This window comes from Bubalus kerabau, chromosome 1, assembly GCF_029407905.1.
Source record: "Bubalus kerabau isolate K-KA32 ecotype Philippines breed swamp buffalo chromosome 1, PCC_UOA_SB_1v2, whole genome shotgun sequence".
In the NCBI taxonomy this organism is placed as follows: Eukaryota; Metazoa; Chordata; class Mammalia; order Artiodactyla; family Bovidae; genus Bubalus; species Bubalus kerabau.
Genome location: NC_073624.1, coordinates 228,782,502 through 228,806,126, shown reverse-complemented (window position 1 = coordinate 228,806,126; position 23,625 = coordinate 228,782,502). Strand labels below are relative to the sequence as shown.

Genomic DNA, 23,625 nt, shown 5'->3' with positions numbered 1-23,625 from the left:
TTTACTCAATGGTTTTATGTTTTAAATAAGACCTTGAAGAGGGCTTTCTCTTTATATGTCCTAATGAATTGCCTGAGGGTAGTGTTTTTACCAATGTGCTTCTCGGGTGATATTTTAGTAAGGTCTTTTTCATTATTGTGTGACAGAAAATAAACTGATTGATTTGTAGCTGAAAAGTCAGGCTTCAGACATGGCTCTGCAGAGTTTGACCATTATCATCTAGTCTAGCTCTCTCCTGGTGTCTCTGTCTCCCTCTCCTTTGTCTCCTCTTTCCTTCTCTTTCTCTCTGTCCTTCTCTCTGTGTCTCTATTTCTCTGTGTCTGTCCCTCTATGTACCTCTGCTGTTTACTTGTTGGATTCATTCTCAGGCTGGGTTGAAGAATAGCTGTAGGCAGCATGAGTCTTAAAGCATCCTTACCTCATGAATCCAAAGAAGATAAACCTAAATGCTATTTCTCATTGAAGACTATTGACTGTGCCTGAGCCAGACACTCTCCTCTTGACTAATCATCATGGTGTGGGGCTGACACATATGGTTGCTGGGCAGAGATGCTGGGCAGAGCCCTGTGACTGCCACCTTTACCAGAAGCATCCATCACAGGAAAATGACATTTCATTTCCCTCTGGAAAGAGGGATGTTGGGCGACATGAATAGCGGCTATCAGCTTCTCTTAAGCTGACCTGAAGACTGACAGGTATCTTTATGGAGTCTCCACAACACACAGAGGTGTGTCATCCCCAAGTCTTCTTTACACTAAGGCATATATCGCTAGGTCTTTCCACTGGCTTCGCATACCGTACTTCTTGACTTTTTGCCACTGATGCTCTTTCTCTGATCATGCTGTGTATTGCCCTGTATTTGGCTCAAATGTAGCTCCCTTTCTCTTCATTGAGGATACCATTATCTGTAGCACCGCATGAGCTTCTCTTTTATGTGTCCATCTGAATTGCCATCCTTTCTCTTGGCAGCCCAGGAATTTGATGTGTTTTATCTGCAAAACTCCTCCAGCAGATACTCAGTCACACATTTTCTTTTAAAACAGTTTTGCTTCTAAAACATACAATTCTGAGTCAAAGATTGTATATTTCATCCTGTGCTGGAGATAAATGTGCTGGCATTTCTTAATGATCTCCCTGGAGCACAACTCAGTTTTGCAGTGTATAAATGAAAAGTGTCTGTCACTGTAAGCTTGTGTCACACAATTAATTTGTTTTCCCAACAGGATTGAAATGCATTTCTGCAGGGAGTGGGGATTACAAGTTTCCGCTTCTCACATACTCTCTGAAGTTCATGCTTTTATAGAATAGTAATATTTGTTGAGTTGAAGTTCATGCTAGAGGATATGAAATCTTATTTTTATATTCATTTTATCAGCTATTTATTGAGTGCTTACTAATTGCTTTGAGTTGAGTAGAGCACTGGGAGTACAATGGTGAACAATCAGAATAGCTCTGAATCACAGAGATTTTAGTGAAAAATACAGATAGTAGGTAGATAATTACAGTAAAATTGGTGGTTATTGAAATAGAATAAGGGGAAGTCAAAGGAGTTGTTAGAGCATGTGACTTCCTATGCAGGGACAGCTGTCAGAAGAAGTGATGCTGAAGCTGGGGTCTGTAGGTGAGGTAGGTGCCAGTAGATGAAGAGGGAGAAGGTGAGGTGTGGGGAGCAGCGGTTCTAGGAAACAGCGTGTGCAAAGCCCCAGAGGTTTTTTGGTGACACATTATTAAATATAGGCTAAATTCTTAGCTTGTATTTCAGTCCTTTTCCTCAGAATTATCCTCAGTCTATGTGTTCCTGTCTCTGTTCCCACCGGGAGTGGTATGTTATCATTTCCTGAGTGTGGTGTGATTCCTCATAATTCCATGTTGCACCTGTGTCTTGAGTTCCTCTTCATTTCCAGGTGAATATCCACCCTTCTTCAGTACTCACCTTCTCCACTAACTGGCTGAGCTTCATTCCCAAAGAAGATTTGTTATTTCTTTCTCTGAGCTCCCATAGAATGTTAAAAAAAGAGAGAGAATGTTAAATATTAACGCAGCAGTTATCACTTTTTAAATAATTGGTTTATTTATCTGTCTCTCACCAGCTCCTTAAGAGTCAGTCTTTATCTCGTCTGTTTCTGTGTTCTTACAGATCAATAGTAGCTGCTCCAGGCATGCTTAGCTGAGCACAGAATGCTCTAAAATGTGACTTGTGGTTTGATATGAGTTTAGTGTTAGTTTTTGTACCCTTTTAGAAGTCTTGATATATACATGTATAAGAATGAGACCTAGGATCCTAGGTTTCCTAAATTCAAACCCAGCTTTGACTAATTACCAATTATATGGTCTTAAGTAAGTTACTTAAATTCTCTGGTTTTTGTCTTCTCATCAGCGAAATTGCATTAATAATATTAATGAGTGAATGAATAAAAGTTGCTCAGTCATGTCCAACTCTTTGCAACCCCATGGACTATACAGTCCACGGAATTGTCCAGGCCAGAATACTGGAGTGGGTAGCCTTTCCCTTCTCCAGGGGATCTTCCCAACCCGGGGATCGAACCCAGGTCTCCTGCATTGCAGACGGATTCTTTACCAGCTAAGCCACAAGGGAAGTCTGATAATATTAACAGTGTATTCCATTTTGTTGTTGTTCAGTTGCTAAGTTGTGTCCGACTCTTTGCCATCCCATGGACTGCTGCATGCCAGGCTCCTCTGTCTTCCACTCTCTCCCAGAGTTTGCTCAGATTCATGTCCATTGAATAAGGGTCCTTGAATACAGCAGTGAGTTGCCATTTCCTCCTCCAGGGGATCTCCCCAACCCAAGGATCAAACCCACATCTTCTGTGTCTCCTGCATTGGCAGGTGGATTCTTTACCACTGAGCCACTAGAGAAGTCCCATATTCCATTTGGAGTTTCTGAAGATTAAATTACTGAGTATATGCCAAAAAAAGATATACTAGTGTGCAGCAGCTAGTAAATATTCAGTAAATGTTAGCCACAATTATTATTCCATTATCACTTCCCTGTCCCAGTGCAAATTCCTGGTGGCTATTGTGAGTGCCCTCCCTGACACTGATAGTCATCTTTTTCTTCCTGTTGCGTAGTTGAGTGTCCTTCAAGGTTAGACCCTCAGCCTTCCAGCCCTGCATATCTTCTTTCTCTTTTTTGGAGGGATCAGCCATCCTGTGGCTTTATCAGCACCTCTGCCTTCATCTCTCCTGCTGTCTTGTCCTGTGTCCCATGTCCCATGCCTCTGGTCTCTGTAGAACAGGCAGCTGCCTGTTCTACATCTTGCCTTAAGCATCTTTCTGTCTTCTTAATCCCAAAGTGGAAATTTCCATCATAAACATTATCCTTTTCCACTTTGTACATCAAAGGTGCATTTATTAGTTAACTTTTCATCATTTAAAGGTAATTCTTTGAGGGCATCTTTTACTTATCTACCATGACCAGCCAAATGCTGAGTCTTAGCTATATTTTCACAAATATCTTTCAAATCTATCTTCCCCATCTTAAACTTTTTTCATCTTGTTTCTAGGTTATTGCAGTAGCTTCTTCGTTATTATTCCTGTGTATTATCTGTCAGTTTCATCTTTAAATATGTCTTTTTTCTTGTGTCCTCAGCTCAGAAAGCTTATAGGACATTGCATACAGTCCTTCCTATATCTAGATAGGAAGGCTTGTGTCAAGCCTTGCCCTTTTGTTAGCATTACCAGGGTATGAACTTTGGCAAATGTGGGATTCAGTCCCAGTTCTACCATATCTGGCTGTGTGATGTTCGGCAAGTGTATTAAATTATCTGGGCTTCAGTCTCTTTATATTTAAAGTGTGGATGTTGAATGCTGCTTTGCAGAGTTGCTGTAGGAATTAAAAATAACATACAATACTTCTGACACAAACTGTGTCCTAAAAAAATAGGTGGTGTGTATAGTAGGAATGGGCTTCCTTGGTGGTTTAGTGGTAAAGAATCCACCTGCCAATGCAGGAGATGCAGGTTTGACCTCTGGGTAACAAAGACCCCCTGGAGAAAGAAATGGCAACCCACTCCAGTATTCTTGCCTGGGAAATTCCATGGACAGAGGAGTCTGGGGGACTACAGTCCAGGGGGTTGTAAAAGAGTCAGACACAATGTGGCAACTAAACAACAGCAACATGGTTTGAATAGTAGTAATTGTAGCAGAGAAATAAGTGAACCATTATAACATAGCTAGAGAAACGCTGTGTCCCACATATATACGAGGTACTGTAAAGCACCAGGGCAGAGGGGTTTCCCTGGTGGTCCAGTGGTTAGGACTCAGCACTTTCACTTCTGGGGCATGGGTTTGATCCCTGGTCAGGGAACTAAGATCCTGCAAGTCATGTGCCGCTGCTGCTCTTTAGTTGCTCAGTCATGTCCAACTCTTTGCAACCCCATAGACTGTAGCTGGAGAAGGCGATGGCACCCCATTCCAGTACTCTTGCCTGGAAAATCCCATGGACGGAGGAGCCTGGTGGGCTGCAGTCCATGGGGTCGCTAAGAGTCGGACACGACTGAGTGACTTCACTTTCACTTTTCACTTTCCTGCACTGGAGAAGGAAATGGCACCCCACTCCAGTGTTCTTGCCTGGAGAATCCCAGGGATGGGGGAGCCTGGTGGGCTGCTGTCTATGGGGTCGCACAGAGTCGGACACGACTGAAGTGACTTAGCAGCAGCAGCAGCAGCAGACTGTAGCCGGGGCTTCCCTGGCGACTCAGACGGTAAAGAATTTGCCTACAATGCAGGAGACCTGAGTTTGATTCCTGAGTCGGGAAGATCCCCTGGAGGAGGGCATGGCAACCCCCTCCAGTATTCTGGCCTGGAGAATCCTCATGGGCAGAGGAATCTGGCAGGCTACAGTCCAGAGGATGCAAAGAATCAGACACTACTGAGTGCCTAAGCACAAGACTGTAGCCCTCCAGGCTCCTCTGTCCGTGGGATTTCCCAGGCAAGAATACCAGAATGGGTTGCCATTTCCTTCTCCACTGGGTCTTCCCAACCCAGGGATTCAACCCACATCTCCTGTATCTATTGCACTGCAGGCGGATTCTTTACCCCTGAGGAACCAGGGAATCCCACAAGTCATGTGGCATGCCCCACCCCGCCACCCCCCCCGCAAAATGCAGAGATGAAGAACCAATCCACATCTCTGACAGGAGAGAGTCTCCCCTGAGCTTTTTGGAGCCAGAAGAACTTTGCAGGAAATGTGACCCTTGGGCTTAGTCTGGAAGGGTCAGTAGGATAATCATCCAGTGTCTACTGACAGATTGATCAGTTCATATATATCAAAGTATACCTTGGAATCCTTTGTGTGTGTTCAGTAAACCCTTCTAAGATTTTTGCAGATTATATTTTTAGTGGATTATCCTTTTTCCTTTAGTCAGTGATAACTCAGGAGACACCTTCCTAGACAACTGATATTCCCCTTCTTGCAAGTTTTCTTATCGTGAGTGTACAGAAGAATATTTAACCAAGAAGAACATAGTAAACATTAAATCTTCACATGGCATGTGGGATTATGTGCAAAGACTCGATCTGATGCCCTCTGCATCTCTGACAGGAAGCAGTCTTTCCCTGCCCTTCCACCCCTATAGTTTTTCCTTACTGGAACCCACAGTTTTATCTCTGCTCGTGGCTGCATTCTCAGCCCCTTCTTGTGCCTGGCTCCTGGTGAACACCCTTGTGAGGTCTTCCCCATAGATCCCCCAGGTGATTGGCAGCTTGCTGACCCTCTTGGGATGCCAAGAAAAAGGGCTTTAGTTTCTTCTTGAGCTACTGGTGCTTTTCTGTCTTCTCCACCTCCTTAAAAGAGAACTGGAGGAACTAAAATATAACAAAATCAAGAGCAGAAAGATTGGTCTCTTTCTCTAAAATTCTGCCCCCAAAATATGGATCACCTCCGGGAAGGAGAATTACTGCCCAGCTGCTAAACCCCACAATTACCTCTGACTGTATGCTACCTGATTACCTCTGTGGTTGGGTGTAACATCTACCCCAAAACTTAATGCCTTATACAACCATGCATTATTATTAGATGTCATAGTTCTGTTCATCAGGAGCTTCGGCTTGGCTGAAGTCACTTGGTGGCTTTTAACTGGAGACTGAACTGGCCTGGAGGGTCCAAGGTCATTTAGTTATATACCTGGCATCTTGGTGGGGTCATCTGGAAGACTAGGCTCAGCCAGGCTCTTCTCTCTGTCCATGTGGTCCCTATTCATGATCTCATGTTGATGCATGCTAGATTTTTTACATGACAGCTCCTGACTCCAAGAAACCAAGAGTCTTACAGGGTTCAGGATGAGGAACACATGTATACCTGTGGCAGATTCATTTTGATGTTTGGCAAAAATAATACAATTATGTAAAGTTTAAAAATAAAATAAAATTAAAAAAAAATTGAACCTGGGACTGTCATACAACACTTCCAATGTACTCTGTTGGTCAAATCAGTCACAGGGCAGCCCTGTGGGAAGGATGCAAATCCCCTGTCCCTGGATGGGAGATGTGGCCATCTTTAATTCATTACAATTACAACCTCTTATAAAAACTGAGATGTAAGTCAATACCTTGTTTACACATAAGAAAACAGAGACACAAGATGTGTAGTGTCCAAAGATATGTCCAAAGTCAAAAGGAACATGCATCAAATGTTCAGGACTAGAACTTACCGATTTTCTTGCTAAAGGCAAAATGCACTTGTAAATCCTAAGTTTGCTGGTTCAGTGAAGATCTTTAACACTTTACTCCTAAATTTTAAAGATGACTGTGCTTTATTGATTAGGAATCGTGAAAATATTTGTGGTGAAAGGTTTCTGTTTCTTATTCCATTCCAAAATCTAGGTCTTATCAGCCACCTGATACTTCATCTCTTCTCGCCAGTGATTGACATTTTTTTCTTTAGCTTATCTTAATTGGAGATTTTATTTCTGTGGATCATTCAAGATGTGATCTTCAGCCATCCCAGGTAGAAAAGCTGGGCCTGGATTAAGTCTATAAGAGGATGCTACATCTAATCAACCTCACTGCTTGTAGCCAGTATGGTCTCATTGTTTCCATTCAACTTGAGGGATCAACTCATTTGCCTTTTGTTTCTTAGAATCAACGACCAGGAAAGAGGTTGAACTCAATGGCTTCTATGTTATTTGTTAAATGATTTAGAGTCCCTGTTCCAAAACATATTTAAATTAGTTTACAATAATATTTATGATATATATATACACATATACATATACATATATACATATAAGATAGGAGCTTCCCAGGTGGCACCAGTGGTAAAGAACCTGCCTGCAAATGAAGAGGATGTAAAAGATGCAGGTTTGATCCCTGGGTTGGGAAGATCCCCTGGAGGAGGGCATAGCAACCCACGCCAGTACTCTTGCCCAGAGAATCCCCATGAACAGAGGAGCCTGGTGGGCTGTAACCATGCAGTCACACAGAGTTTGACACAACTGAAGTGACTTAGAACACACGCACACATACATATAAGATCAGAGGGGCTTGGAATAAAAAGCATCACTATGAACAAAGCTAGTGGAGGTGATAGCATTCCAGTTGAGCTATTCCAAATCCTGAAAGATGATGCTGTGAAAGTGCTGCACTCAATATGCCAGCAAATTTGGAAAACCCAGCAGTGGCAACAGGACTGGAAAAGGTCAGTTTTCATTCCAATCCCAAAGAAAGGCAATGCCAAAGAATAATCAAACTACCGCACAATTGCACTCATCTCATGCACTAGTAAAATAATGCTCAAAATTCTCCAAGCCAGGCTTCAGCAATATGTGAACCATGAACTTCCAGATGTTCAAGCTGGTTTTAGAAAAGGCAGAGGAACCAGAGATCAAATTGCCAACATCCGCTGAATCATGGAAAAAGGAAGAGAGTTCCAGAAAAACATCTATTTCTGCTTTATTGACTATGCCAAAGCCTTTGACTGTGTGGATCACAATAAAGTGTGGAGAATTCTGAAAGAGATGGGAATACCAGACCACCTGACCTGCCTCTTGAGAAGTATGTATGCAGATCAGAAAGCAACAGTTAGAACTGGACATGGAACTGGGCTGGAAGAGGCACAAGCTGGAATCAAGATTACTGGGAGAAATATCAATAACCTATCAAGATATGCAGATGACACCACCTTTATGGCAGAAAGTGAAGAGGAACTCAAAAGCCTCTTGATGAAAGTGAAAGTGGAGAGTGAAAAAGTTGGCTGAAAGCTCAACATTCAGAAAGCTAAGATCATGGTATCTGGTCCCATCACTTCATGGCAAATAGATGGGGAAACAGTGGAAATAGTGTCAGACTTTATTTTCGGGGGGCTCCAAAATCACTGCAGATGACGATTGCAGCCATGAAATTAAAAGACGCTTACTCCTTGGAAAAAAAGTTATGACCAACCTAGATAGCATATTCAAAAGCAGAGACCTTACTTTGCCAACAAAGGTCCATCTAGTCAAGGCTATGGTTTGTCCAGTGGTCATGTATGGATGTGAGAGTTGGACTGTGAAGAAAGCTGAGTGCCAAAGAATTGATGCTTTTGAACTGTGGTGTTGGAGAAGACTCTTGAGAGTCCCTTGGACTGCAAGGAGATCCAACCAGTCCATTCTAAAGGAGATCAGTCCTGGGTGTTCATTGAAAGGACTGATGCTAAAGCTGAAACTCCAATACTTTGGCCACCTGATGCGAAGAGCTGACTCATTGGAAAAGACCGTGATGCTGGGAGGGATTGGGGGCAGGAAGAGAAGGGGATGACAGAGAATGAGATGGCTGGATGGCATCACCAACTTGATGCACATGAGTTTGAGTGAACTCTGGGAGTTGGTCATGGACAGGGAGGCTTGGCGTGCTGCAGTTCATGGGGTCACAAAGAGTTGAACACGACTGAGCGACTTAACTGAACTGAACTCTTTCTTAAGCTTTATGTGTCAGGAACTTTCTTTTAAACAAAAAAAACTTAAAAAAAGTTTTAAACATGTTGGCCATCAATTCTCACAGCCAGTCAATGAGCTGGACATAACAGCCCCAGATGAGGAAACTGAGTCTAGGAGAGGTTAAGTAACTGATTCTAAGACCACAGAGTTGGTGGTACCCAGATGCAAAAATGTAAGATGACTGCTAAAATCTCCTCTGATTCTGAAAGTCTAGGGCTCCAAGTTCTCTTTGCTCTTTCTGCCTTCACTGTCGTTGGAAGGGCAGTAAGTGAGGAGGAAGAATTTTCCTTAATTGCAAGAGGAGTGGGAAAGATTAGCATGGAACATAAAAATACATGACTGCCTTCTAAAAGTTGTCAAAGTAAATTGTGTCTCCAGAGACATTTAAAAGCAAGTTGATCACACATTTACACATGGCTATAGTTGAGGAAGCTAGTGACTGGTCTACCAAAGGGGATTTTAATGGAGTTTTGTGAGCAGTACTTGGAAATGTTTTGCATAATATATTACTTTGTAAATATCCTTGCTACATTTTAGTTAATCCTGGCCATCTGGAACCTCATTTGTCATTTAAACATTTACTTAACCACTTTGTAAAAGTATTCTAGTTAAAAAAAAAAGAGTGTGAATTGTCCAGTGGAAGTCTAGAGAACAGACCTAGATTAATCCAGTGGATTAACCCACTCCAATACTCTTGCCTGGAAAACCCCATGGATGGAGGAGCCTGGTAGGCTGCAGTCCATGGGGTTGCTAAGAGTCGGACCCAACTGAGCGACTTCACTTTCACTATTCACTTTCATGCATTGGAGAGGGAAATGGCAACCACTCCAGTGTTCTTGCCTGGAGAATCCCAGGGATGGAGAAGCCTGATGGGCTGCTGTCTGTGGGGTTGCACAGAGTCGGACACGACTAAGTGACTTAGCAGCAGTGGCAGCAGCAGCAGATGAGACAGAATTGCTTTTTCTGATGAATACTATCCAGCTAGCCTGTGAACCAACCATTCTTTTTCTTGGATTTGTTGTAATTCAGTTTCTTTGGTAGAGCAGTGTTTGATTGTGATGGACATTTCCCAGTTCAAAAAAACTTTTGGTGACTCTTCCTAGCTTAGCATTCAAAAACCTCTAAGACAATTGTCTCAAAGTGTGGTCACCAGATGACCATCAACAGATCATTTGGGAAAGTATCAGAAATGCAAATTCTTAGGCCCCATTCAGTTACCTATACCTGTGTTTCAATAAACTCTCCAGGTGATTCTGAAGCACATCATCATTAGAGAACCATTGCACTGAGATCTGTCCCTCAATCAACTTTTTTAGGCTTACTTCCTTCTACTTCCATATAAACACTCTCCCATCCAGCTAATTGTACTCTGTTATATTTATATGTGTATGTGGAATCATGGATGTATATTTATAGATGGATGTGTACATATATAAAATTTCTGTCCCGGGTCTTTGTCCATGCTCTTTATAACACTTGGATCATATTATCTCCTCCACTGTCCTTGTGCTGTGTTGTGCTAAGTCACTTCAATCCAACTGTTTGCAGCCCTGTGATCTGTAGCCCACCAGGCTCCTCTGTCCATAGGATTCTCCAGGCAAGAATACTGGAGTGGGTTGCCATGCCCTCCCCCAGGGGATCTTCCCAATCCAGGGACTGAGCCTGTGGCTCCTGCACTCCAGGCAGAATCTTTACCTCTGAGCCACTGGGAAAGCCCAAAATCCAACTTAAAAGACACTTATTGGAGACAACCTTTCCTCACCCCTCTGATAGACACAGCTTTTCACATTCTCAAAACCTGGTCCCACATTTTAGTGTTATTTATTTTAATTGGTAGTGATCAAGGGTTTACTATTTATTCAGCCCTTTTGTGAGTATAACTCTATATATAGCATTGTACTAGGCATTGAGGATACAGTTGAGAACTGGCAAACATCTGTGAAGCGTATAAACCAGTTAGGGGTGGACTTTGTCACAGCCTGTCCTAGATCATAGCTCTGAGAAGGTGCAGGTCTCATACTGTCCTGCTGGGTGTCCTGTAGGTTGTATTAAGTTATGGTGGGTAGAGTGGAAGGTAATATTCTAGGCTTCTCTGATCTGTATAGAATACACCAGAGAATTATGCTGTCCTTATAGCTACCATTCTTAACAGGGATTGGCACTGTAACACATACAGAGGACACAGAGTCCCTGCTGTTGGTGAAAATCACCTCCTCTAGACCAAAGCTTTTCAACTGCAGCACTACCGTCGTTGTAGATCAGATGACTCTGTTGTAGCAGGCTGTCTTGTGCATTGTAAGACATCTGGCAGCATTTCTGACCCCTGTTCCCTGAATGTCAACAGCGTCATCCTTTCAATTATGACAACAAACTATGTCTCCGTACATTGCAAAATATACTTTGGTATGAAAAATCAACCTGGGTTGCATGCAACTGGGAATATTTTTACCAGAAAATAAAACTCAAGAGAAACGTAAAAGCTCTCCTTAGATATCTAGGACCACTGTGCAGAAGGAGAATCAGAGATGGAAATTTTAATTTGAGACAGAGGGTAAAACTGGAAGTTACAGAAAACCACTTTTGAAGGAGACCTTTTTAACTTCGGGATAGTCTTAAGTTTAGAGTGTACTGTTGTAGGACTTGGTGAATTCCCAGTCCTTAGTGCTTTCATGCAGGCTTGGATATGCTTCATTTTAGAAGAGATTTGGGGACTTGGGGATTTTGAGGATCCTTCAAGTTTTGAGATTCAATGTTTTTTATGTTCTGATTGTTTTTTAAAATCGCTTGTAAAGAATTAGAATAACCCCTTGGGGGTTTCAGGGGTGTGACAGAGTGAAGTGATAGTACTGAGGTCAACGTCCTGGCCCTTGTGTCAGGCTGCCTGGGCCAGATCCCAGCTTGGTTCTTACCACCAGTGGGACCTTGGACAAATCTTGACACTTCTCTGTTTCCTCATATGTGAAATGGATGCATTTACAGTTCCTTTCTCAAAAGTAGTTGTGAGGAGGACTAAATGAGATTATACAAGTAGGAAATTTCCTTGTTAAGGAAATGAAGAGTAGCTCTTATTATTAACTCAGCATGCTTTTCGTAAATTCCAAATAAATTGCAAATTTAACTAGCTATTTCTGTCAATGTTGCACATGTGTTTGGAGGGCAGGTCATTATAGGAAAAATATGTTTGTTATTAACACTGGTAATATAATCCAAAAGTATTAAAAGCAATCATGATAGGTAAAAATCAAGTTTTTTTATATCTATCTGGTCCTTGATCTACGAAGCTAGAATGTTAAAGAAGCTCCCTCCATTAGTCAGTTAATAGTGGAACTCAATTTTTATTCATCATTTTTTTCAGTGATACTGATTTTCACATACTTAATTTACATCCTTCAGGAGGATGTTTATTTTTCTGGATCCTTTGCTAGAAAGCAAATATTGGAGAGATATGAGGAAAGAAATTAGAAGGATATGAGGTGGCTTAACAGCTGTCTCAAGGGTGTCAAGGCCTTGGTAAGAATCTTGGGCCCACAAAGTCAAGTGAGCACTCTAATTTGAGCTCCAAATAAAAACCTTATAGTTTTCGTCTTTAGTTATAGTTATAGTTTTTAGACTTTAGTCTTAAAGTCTCTATTCCATGTCACTTAAAAATCATATTATTTTTATTGTAGGACATGACACCAGATTGAAAGTGTAGAGGAGAATATTTAAGTAAAACACATACATAGACACAATTTAGTATTTTTCTTACTCATCCTTACCTATAATTCACCATTTCAATATAGTTTGGAGAACGCAACCCCACTCAAGTACTCTTGCCTGGAAAATCCCATGGACAGAGGAGCCGGGTAGGCTGCAGGCCATGGGGTCGCTAAGAGTCGGACACGACTGAGTGACTTCACTTTCACTTTTCACTTTCATGCATTGGAGAAGGGAATGGCAACCCACTCCAGTGTTCTTGCCTGGAGAATCCCAGGGATGGGGGAGCCTGGTGGGCTGCTGTCTATGGGGTCGCACAGAGTCGGACATGAGTGAAGCGACTTAGCAGTAGCAGCAGCAGCAATATAGTTTAGAGAAAATAAAATAAAATTCTTTTTTCCCCTTTACTTAATGTTAGTTTTTATAGTAGGAAATAAAGGATTTTTCCTAGGCTTGCTCCACCACCTAACATCAGTTTGTGTGTGTGTGTGTGTGTGTGTTAGTTGCTCAATCTTGTGACTCTTTGCGACCCTATGGACTGTACCCCATCAGACTCCTCTGACCATGGGATTCTCTAGGCAAGAATACTGGAGTGGGTAGCCATTCCCTTCTCCAGGGGATCTTCCCAACCCAAGGACTGAACCTTGGTCTCCTACGTTGCGGGCAGATTCTTTACCATCTGAGTCACCAGGGAAGCCCCACCTCACATCCTGCAAGAGTAACTTTCTACAGCTGTCTGTGCTGGAAACCATCACTATGTCCTACCTTACCTCTCTGGGAAATGAACATTCCAAGCAACTTTATTCCAGGCCCTCATTGTTCAGGGCACAGACTGTGTATGTAAATGTGTAAGGGATAGGTAGGATGTGTACTGCGTCCACAGGATGCCTCTTAAAGTTGAATTTCAAAAAAGAACCTTTCACCATTATTTCTGTAACAGCAGCTCCAAGTAGCCAAGGGCAATGCAAGTTAAGTGGTCAAGAATCCACCTGTCAATGCAGCAGGTGCAGGTCTGATCCCTGGGGTGGGAAGATTTCCATGGAGAAGGAAATAGCAACCCACTCCAGTATTCTTGTCTGGGAAATCTCATGGACAGAGTAACCTGGCAGACTACAGTCCATGAAGTCACAAAAGAGTCAGATACGACTTAGTGACTAAACAACAACAATGCAAATTAATGCATCGAACGTTTGGACAGCAGAACTTGGGGCGATCTTATTGTCCACATGATATTCATCATGCTATGAAATCAGACAATCACCTTGGCCAAACTAGGCTTAGAAAAGAAAGTGAAAGTAAAAGTCACTCAGTTGTGTCTGACTCTGCGACCCCATGGACTATACAGTCCATGGAAATCTCCAGGCCAGAATACTGGAGTGGGTAGCCTGTCCCTTCTCCAGGGGATCTTCCCAACCCAGGGATCGAACCCAGGTCTTCCGCATTGTGGGTGGATTCTTTACCAACTGAGCTATGAATGAGCACGAGTATAACCTGTGGTCATAATCCTTTTCTGTAAATTCTCTTGTCTTCCCAACAGAATCCTCTAAACATACATATCTACTTATGGAAATCAGAAGAATCTTCATCTTGCCCCTTCAAACATACCTTTTGTCCTATAAAATACTTGATTTTGTTTTGTCTTTTTGAATTTTTGGATCTACATGACAATGGAGAGCCAACCACATTCCTAAAGTCTCTTGTCTTTATCCAGTATCTTGGTACCTGTTCCAAACCTCAAAAATCATAAATTATTCAGCAAAGATAGGAATGCACCCTTTTTCAGTTATCTTTTGATTGCCTTCTTTGGGTTGGTGGATGAAGAGATGCTATAATTGGAGCTTTGACCTGGAGGTGTAGTGAATAAAAATGAAAGCATTCTTACTTAGAACAAAGTGTCTATGAATGACATATCTGGCATTCAGAACCATTTTCACTGAGGCAAGGTACTTTGGTTACAAGTAGCAGAAAACTCTTTTAGCCAACTTTATTAGGTTTTGCTAGAACTGACATAACAAAGTACCACAAACTGAGTGGCTTGGAACAACAGGATATTTATTATCTAAGTTCTAGAGACTAGATGTCTGAAATCAAGGTGTTTACAGGTCCCTGCTCCCTCTGAACCTGTAGGGAAAAGATTCTTCCTTGCCTCTTCCTAGCTTCAAGTGTTTTGCTGGCACTCTGGTGTTTTTTTGGCTTGCTGAAGCATCAGTTCAATCTTCTGTCTTTATATTGTCATTTTGTCTCTGAGTGTGTCTGTCTTGTCTAACTTTCCATTTTTATAAGGATTTCAGTCATGTTGGATTAAGGCCCATCCTAATCACCTCATTTTAATTTTATTACTTCTCTAAAGAACCTGCTTGCAAGTAAGTCCATATTCCAAGGCACTGAAGGTTTGTATTTCAGCATACCTTTTGGGAGAGGGAAGCGCATTTCAACCTATAACATCAACTGCACAAAAAGGAATTTAGTGGAAAGATATGAGGTGGCTTGTTTAATTGAAGGAAGAACTAAAGAATTGAGAACCTAAAGGGGCAAGAGCATGACTGCCCAAATACCTAAGGAGCAGGAGCTGCTCTCGGTCCTGCTGAGAGCAGGAGGCAGCTGTGGGAATAGAGGGACCTTTGCTGACTTTCCCATCTTCGCATCACTCTGCATGACATTCAGAGTTCCAGGAAAATGTCTGATTAGGTCACTCCCTGGCTGGAAAAGTCAGAATCACATCATTTATTTTCCCAACTATACAACAACAAGTGAAAAGAGAATTCCCAAAGGACTTTGGATGCTATCACCAAGGAAAAAGAGGGAAGATGGTAAATGTACAAAACCAATATATAATCTAGCTAATCTAGGCCCTCTAGCAGGAAGTGAGGAAGGGAGCAAATTTTGAAAAAAAAAATTATGTTTTCTTGTACTCCAAATTCATCAACTTTTTGTAAGTAAACCTCTGATGATTATTAATAACAGCCATTCAGAAAAATTTGCCTTTCTTATATAAGTCAAGAGTGTGAAGAGAATTCCACTTAATCATGATTCTTTCCATTACTGAGTTAGCCTTAGTTAGATTTGGCTACCATGTCAGTTTTATAGATAAAGAAAATGAGTTCCTGAGTAATTCCCTCTCCCATTCTTTGGTTTGTTGTTCTTTGCACTCTGGTCCAGATCAGGACACTCCACTGTCTTGCTGGGCACAGGGAGTTCCCTGACACAATGTGGTCAGCTACTTTTTGATGCCTTAGAGGGAAGGATATAATTCTCCCCTCTCAGATCCTGTGGCACTCTGTTCTCATGCTCCAACACTGGGCTCTCCTTCTCATTTCACCCATTCTCCCAACTCATCCTACCACCAGCTTTTCAAAGAATATAGCCTTTGTTCTATTAGTTAGGCTTTGAATTAAGAAAAGAAAGGAAGAGGTGGTAAAAATTAACAAAGTGAATTGCATAAAATGAAGGGTATAAGGGGGTGGCTTATCATTAAATGGTATAAAATCTTAAAGAATAGACTTAGCCTCCAGGCTGTCTTTTTGCATTTTTTTCTTTGACTTTTCCAAAGACAAATGGCTGATAAGCTTACCATGATATTTTACTTGTTGTCAGATTCAGTGGACTGTCTGGGCATGGAAGTAATGGTCTCCAAGATTGGAACAACATACAAGGAGCAATCTAGGAGTTAGAGGCCCGATCATCGAGTGGGGCAAGTTGTGCCTCTCTCGAGATAAGAAGAAAGCTAGTACCTAGGCAGGACTTCCTTGGTGGCACAGATGGTAAAGCATCTGTCTACAATGCAGGAGACCCGGGTTCGATCCATGGGTTGGGAAGATGCCCTGGAGATGGAAATGGCAACCCACTCCAGTACTATTGCCTGGAAAATCCCATGGACGGAAGAGCCTGATAGGCTACAGTCTGTGGGGTCGCAAAGAGTCAGACACGACTGAATGACTTCACTTTCACTTTCAGTAACATAGGCAGAATCTGAGCTCTGGAAACCATGAGCAGAGAGTCCCTGGAAAAAGATCAGACCCTGATAAATGGAAATAAGATGGTCTCTACCAGTAGGTAGGAAATGATGGAGCAGGAAATATTTGAAACTTTACTTTCTTGGCATCAGAGAAACAATTAAATGCTTCAGTCCAGAAATAACACATGTTGATTTTATTCATGACTCAGGCCAAAAGAGTCAGTTGGCCCCACTCAGCCGCAAGGAGGCCAGGAACTGGACATATGTGGCAAACAGCAGTAATGATTTTCACTTGTCAGAATGCAAACTCCAGATTCCTCCCCCTCAGGCTCTATTTTAGGAGATCTTTGAAATCTGCATTTTAAGCAGATCTCCTCAGGTGAGTCTAATATAGAGAAGAAGGGCAGAATCCCTGGACCAAAATTTAAAGAACACTGGCTTAGAGCATCCACTCGGTATAGGTAGGTATCAAGAGGATGAGGGCAAGTTTGAGATACTGTTCTTAGAGCTCAGATGTAGGACCAACTCTGGGTTACCTCACATTGTTGTGAAAAGGACTGCGTATATCTGGATGCAGACACCCAGAGAGCTGGGCAGTAGCCTTTAAAATTCCTAGGCACGAGGGCAGTGTTAGGTCTGTGCCTGAGATGGAGCAGACTCTCAGGTATATGTTGAGTTTCTCAGGTATGGGGAGAGGAAGAGGGATATGGGACCAGTGTCTGGTTATGGTTCTCATATGTGTGATCTAAAGTTTATATTTATAGTAGCAGAAACTCATGGACAATACAATATTTTATTGTACAATTGCTTTTTATTTTCTCTGTTCTTCTCCCACTTCTCTCTCCCTTCCTCTACTACTCACTCATCCAATTTCCCCCTTCTCATTCTTTTCTCCTCCTTCTTTATTTTCATTCTCTATTTCCCCCTCTAATTTGCCCCTTTCCCACTATTTCCTCTTCTTATTTTCCTTCTCCTCTGTACTTCTCTCTCATGAATTATGTCTCCTCCTTCTCCCTCTCCTCTGTCCTTTCCCTTGGCACCCACCCCCTCTATTCTCTCTCCAGGTATTATGCCATCTGCTGCCAGCCTTTGGTCTATAGGAACAAGATGACCCCTCTGCGCATCGCATTAATGCTGGGAGGCTGCTGGGTCATTCCCATGTTTATCTCTTTTCTCCCTATAATGCAAGGCTGGAATAACATTGGAATAATTGATTTGGTGAGTACTCATGCAGACCATATGGGTTTACTGTCTGACTAACTTTGTTTGCTTGGGATTCTAAATAAACAAACAATGTCAGGTTAAGTGGGTATCCTAAGAAAAATCCTGACAGAGTAACAATAATAACAACAACAAAAAGCAGGCTAACAGTTTTCAGTTTACTGTATGCCAAAAAGTAGTACAGTAAATACATGTGATCCTGACAGCAGCATCCCTTTGGGAAAATTATAATAATTTCCCCCCATTTCACAGATGAGAAAACTCAGGTTCAAAAATGGTGAAGTAATATGCCTGTGAATTCACAGCTAGTGAATAGTGGAACAGGTATTCAAAGCTTAGCAGACAAACTCCAGAGCCTGAGGGATGTGATGTATCCCAAGAGGCCTTCATCTCATTTCATGCTGAGACCCTTTGAGGCTTATGGTGACCCATGGAAAACCTGTCGGGGTGGGTGGAGGTTTCCAGAGAATGTATGGGCCCGGAGTCCAGAGAACTGGACCCTGAGCCCAGCTCTGTCACTGAGCCACTTCCTGAAGGGCTGTGATGAGAAGATCCTTGGGTCCTCATTGGGAACAGTGTCTTTGAGCAGTGCAGGAAAACACAGGTTGCAGGCATTATCTGTCAACTCCTGTCTAGATGCTCTTGGAGAGTTTCCAACTCTGACATACTTTGTTTTCAATATCAAACTTGCATTGAAGATTGAAAGCTATGATCTGGATCTATTAGCAGGGATATATATATATATATATATATATATTTTTTTTTTTTTTCCCCCTAAGGAAGTTGTCAGGCAGTCACTTTAAGATGGATCCCAGGACTCTGACCAGGGAATGGGGAGGAGAGAGTGAGAGTGAACTCTGACCCAAGAGGACCAGTCAGAATAGGAGCTGCCCCTTCCTCTCTCCATCCCATTCCTAGCCCCTAATCTTGCCTTATTCTTTGTCCAGGAAAGGATATCCAAGCCAAGACTGGGCCAGGATTTGCATGTGGTATGTCAGAACGAGAGTTCCTTGGGCTTCTGAAAGAAATGCTGGGGACAGAGGAGTGGAAAAATGAAAGGGGATCCGTACAAGGGAGACTGTATGGATTTTTTTTTTAAATCCTATCCCTTTTCTTTCAAGCTTTCAGTTTTATCATTCTTGGGGGAAATGAAATTCAAATTTCTAATAATGAGTAGATAAATATAATAATGGCCAGCAAATGTTGAACACTTACTGTGTGCCGAGCCCTGTGTTAATTTAATCATTGTCTCACTCAGGACTCACAACAGTGCTGTGAAGTAATCCTGTCATCATCCTCAGGAAACTGAAGGTCAATGAGGTTAAGTCACATTGGTAGGGAGTGGTGGTGACTAGAGCTAAGCCCAAGCTGACTGGACCCAAGAGTCTATGTCCTTATGTTTGTGCTAAACTTAATCCCTAATGAAGCTTCTGTGCATCAAAATTTGTAACAAGTACTCAGCACTCTAACCTTCTGACGTAGAACTTCCAAGAGAAATAACCTAGTGAGCTGTGTTCTTTTGTGACAGTGAGATAGAAGCATCCCCTGTTTAATTCATGTAACTGGGGAACGGGGCATCTCCTTACTATTAACATGCTTAGTGTTTGCTCCATGATATTGTAATTGCATTTCATATCTTTCACTCATTTGCGCATTGAATTGGCCTAGAGAGAAACTAGCGTAACCCAGGTGTTCATTATACATGTGTAGTTGATCCTTGTTATTCATGGTAATAAAGTTGCTGCAAATACTGAATTAGCAAATCATGAATCTTTGTTCCTAGGTGAAATATAGGATTAGGTTCCTGTGACTTGAGGCAAGTAATACTGAGATAAAAAGAGATTTTATTATGTTAAAAATGTCAATTCAATAAGAAGGTATACTATAACCTTACAATATACTATAAGACAAAATACTAAATGTGTACACAGTGAATGAAATAGCATATTATTTATCATACATATTTTTATTCACATCTCTATTCATGTGTATGTTCACACTAGATGCAGGCTGACCTCAGGAAGGGAAGTGTCATTGGGTTACACAGCTCTCTTCAACCAAGATCTATTCCTAGAGAAGACTGATAACTAAGAGCCATCAGCATGCAGAGTTTATAGGTGGAAAAAGTCTTTCAGTTCCTAAGATGAATCTAGTATATCACAGTATTCAAGGCGAGTGAGATTTATACCAGTATATAACACTATATGCCACTGTCTGAATTAAAGAAAGAAGAGAAAACCCACATGATCATCTTATTACTATAAAAAATGCATTGACAAAATTCAATATACAATCATAATTTAAAAATTTTTTCATCACAGTAGGAATAGAAGGGAGCTTTCTCAAACAGAGGACATTGACAAAAAACTGACAGCAAATGTCATACTTAATAGTAAAATATTGAAATCTCCCCTCCTAAAACTGGGACTGGAAAAATGGTGTCCACTGTTACCATTCTTATTCAGTATTGTACTAGAGATCTTATTAAGTTCAACATGCAAGGAAAAATGGTATTAAGACTAGAAAGATAGAAATGAAATTGTCATTATTTGAAGATCACATGATTATTCATGGAAAATATTCAGAAGAATCTAAAGATGAAATATTAGTTACTAATTTAACAAAATTGTTGAATACATAGCCAATATACAAAAATTTTTCAGAGTTCTACATATTAGCAGCGGACAGTTTGGAATATGAATTTAGCATAGTACTATTCGCATTAGAATAAAAATGCAAATATTTAGGTTAAATCTGGCAAAAGATGTTTATACAAAAATATAAAATATTACTGAAATAAATTATGAAAGACTTACATAAAGAGAGAGAATTATCATGCTTGTGAATTGGAAATCTTAACATTGACAAAATGTCATTTTCCCTCAGTCACACTATTCTAATTCCTATCAAAATTCTAGAAGATTTTTATGGAAATACTGAGATATAAGAAGACCCAAAGCAGCCAAAAGTGTATTCCTTTTCTACCGTCATGGTTCTATATGCTGTAGGCTTATTAGAAGAAAAACAAAAGCTTTGCTGATAAACCTTTTTTATTTTCTTTCCCTTCACCCTTTCTTTTATCTATCCCTCCCTTTCCTTCTTTATTCCTTTCCTCTTTCTTTCGACCTTCCAAATCCTCCTTTTCTCTTCTTTTTTATCCTTTGTATTTTCTTACAATTTTTCTCATTCTTCTCCTGCTTCTTCCTATTCACTTTTTTATTCCTTTCCACCCACCCTACTTCTTCACTTCCTCTTTCCCTCTAACTCTCAGATAGAAAAAAGGAAGTTCAATCAGAACTCTAACTCTACATACTGTATCTTCATGGTCAACAAGCCCTACGCCATCACCTGCTCCGTGGTAGCCTTCTACATCCCATTTCTCCTCATGGTCCTGGCCTATTATCGCATCTATGTCACAGCTAAGGAGCATGCTCACCAGATCCAGATGCTACAACGGGCAGGAGCCCCCACAGAGGGCAGGCTGCAGCCAACAGACCAGCATAGCACTCATCGCATGAGGACAGAGACCAAAGCAGCCAAGACTCTGTGCATCATCATGGGTTGCTTCTGCCTTTGCTGGGCTCCATTCTTTGTCACCAATATTGTGGATCCATTTGTAGACTATACTGTTCCTGGGCAGGTGTGGACCGCTTTCCTCTGGCTTGGCTACATCAATTCTGGGTTGAACCCATTTCTCTACGCTTTCTTGAATAAGTCTTTTAGACGTGCCTTCCTCATCATCCTCTGCTGTGATGATGAACGCTACCGAAGACCTTCCATTCTGGGCCAGACTGTCCCCTGTTCAACCACAACCATTAATGGATCCACACATGTGCTAAGGTGAGTGCTCTGGGGCTTGTTAAATTTTGATCACTTACATGACTCAGAAGAGGTAACTTTCGAGTTTTCTGTTTCCAGATGGATTATTCTTAAAAAATCTGTATAGTATTTTCAAAGATTAAAATAAACTCCCATCTGTTAATGGAATAGAGTAGTGGATAAGCGCTTAGGCACTGGGGCACGATGACCTGTATTCAAATCCAGCCTCCAGAGTTCTTTGACTTCAGGCAGTCATTTAACCATTCTGAACCTTTGATTTCATTTAAAACATGAAAGTCATAATCACAATTTCTACATCACAGTGTTTTTTTGAGAATCATATTAGCTACTATGTATAAAGCATATAGTACAGAATCTGACACCTAGTAAGAATATAGTATACATTATCTACTCCTATTTACAGGTACTATTTTAGGGTAGTAATTAAAGCCATAGTAAAATAGTCTGTATTTTGATCCTCAGTGCCACTACTAATCATTTGCATAATCTTTCTTGATTTTTACTTTTTTCAACTGTAAAAAATGGTAATAATTATAACACCATCATATAGGACTTTTATGACAGTTAGGGGTAATGTAGTCATATATGGCCTGACACATAGAAAGTGCTCATAATACTACTAATAATATTGTAAATATTAGTAGGAGTAGAACTAATAGCATATAACCTGATACCATAAGATGGCTGTAAAATAACATGATAAGCTAAAATAAAATAAACAAAGTGATAAATGTGCAATAGTAATGCCATATGATAAATGATAATGGAAGTATGGACCATGTAGACTGGGGATATGAGTAGGAAAGAAGCTGATTTGGTTAAGGGAATGAGGGAAAACTTCACAGAACAGCATTTTTTAAGAATTTTAGAATTGGAGGAGCTGTCAAAGAAGGCATTCCAGATAGAATGAGCAGCATGAGGAAGGCATTGGAATATGAAAGAGTGGGGAAAGGTCAGGTGATTTACCCAAGGTCACATAGGTTGATGGAGGCAGGAGAAAATTTGGAGTTGAATTTCAGTGACTAGGTATGATGCCTCTTTTCAAACTCTGATAATTTTCTTGCTACCCTGGCTTACAGTTGTTCTTAGCTGTGAAAAGCCATGTATGATAAGTACATTATCCTTTAGCAAAGATGAATCATCAACATTTTTTTCCTTTGTCCTGAGATGCACAGGAATTTCCACAGAGCAGTTCCTTCTTTGAGACAAACATTTAATTTTTCTGATGATGACAGTATTTAGCTGTTTTTGGCAGCTGAAAATTGGGGACTTTTCATTTGCGTGTGTAAGAAAAGAAGAAAACATAGGAATTTCTATGAAATATCAATAGTTTGTTTCAGAGATTTCTCAGAAACGTAAATTCAATTTTCTGCTACCAGTGTGAACAGACTTGTAGTTAAATCCTAGTATGATGTTGAGATTCCAGCTGGTGGAAAGGCCTCAAACAATACTCCTATAGGCTGGCATTCTTATTTATTAATAATTATTGCGCCTTCGTGAGTGTCACAGAAAGGATCTTACAGTAAAGTGAAGTTTGTGTATAAGAACTTCTGTGTGGGTGCCAGAGAGCTTTTAGTTATTTAAGCTTAATTGCCTACTACTTGGCACCCCACTCCAGTACTCTTGCCTGGAAAATCCCATGGGCGGAGGAGCCTGGTAGGCTGCAGTCCATGGGGTCGTGAAGAGTCAGACACGATTGAGCAACTTCATTTTCACGTTTCACTTTCCTGCATTGGAGAAGGAAATGGCAACCCACTCCAGTGTTCTTGCCTGGAGAATCCCAGGGACGGGGGAGCCTGGTGGGCTGCCGTCTATGGGGTCACACAGAGTTGGACACGACTGAAGCCACGTAGCAGCAGCAGCAGCAGCAGCCTACTACTTAGAGAGTCTGTTCTAGTAGTGCCTTTATTAAGACAGTTGTTTAGAACTGATGCCTTTCCCCACAGTAAGAGTCATAGAGTTTAGGGTTTCTAGGGCAGC

At 41.2% G+C, this 23,625-nt stretch overlaps 1 protein-coding gene across 1 annotated transcript in view; it reads left to right on the top strand.

The window, feature by feature from the left end:
• The window catches only part of HTR4 (5-hydroxytryptamine receptor 4), a 65,187-nt gene that overhangs the window by 20,461 nt on the left and 21,101 nt on the right, over nucleotides 1-23,625 (top strand). Inside the window, exons 4-5 of the mRNA XM_055551524.1 lie at nucleotides 17,649-17,802; nucleotides 21,077-21,645. Of these exons, the coding sequence (XP_055407499.1) occupies nucleotides 17,649-17,802; nucleotides 21,077-21,645 (723 nt within the window). The remainder of the gene's footprint in view (nucleotides 1-17,648; nucleotides 17,803-21,076; nucleotides 21,646-23,625) is intronic.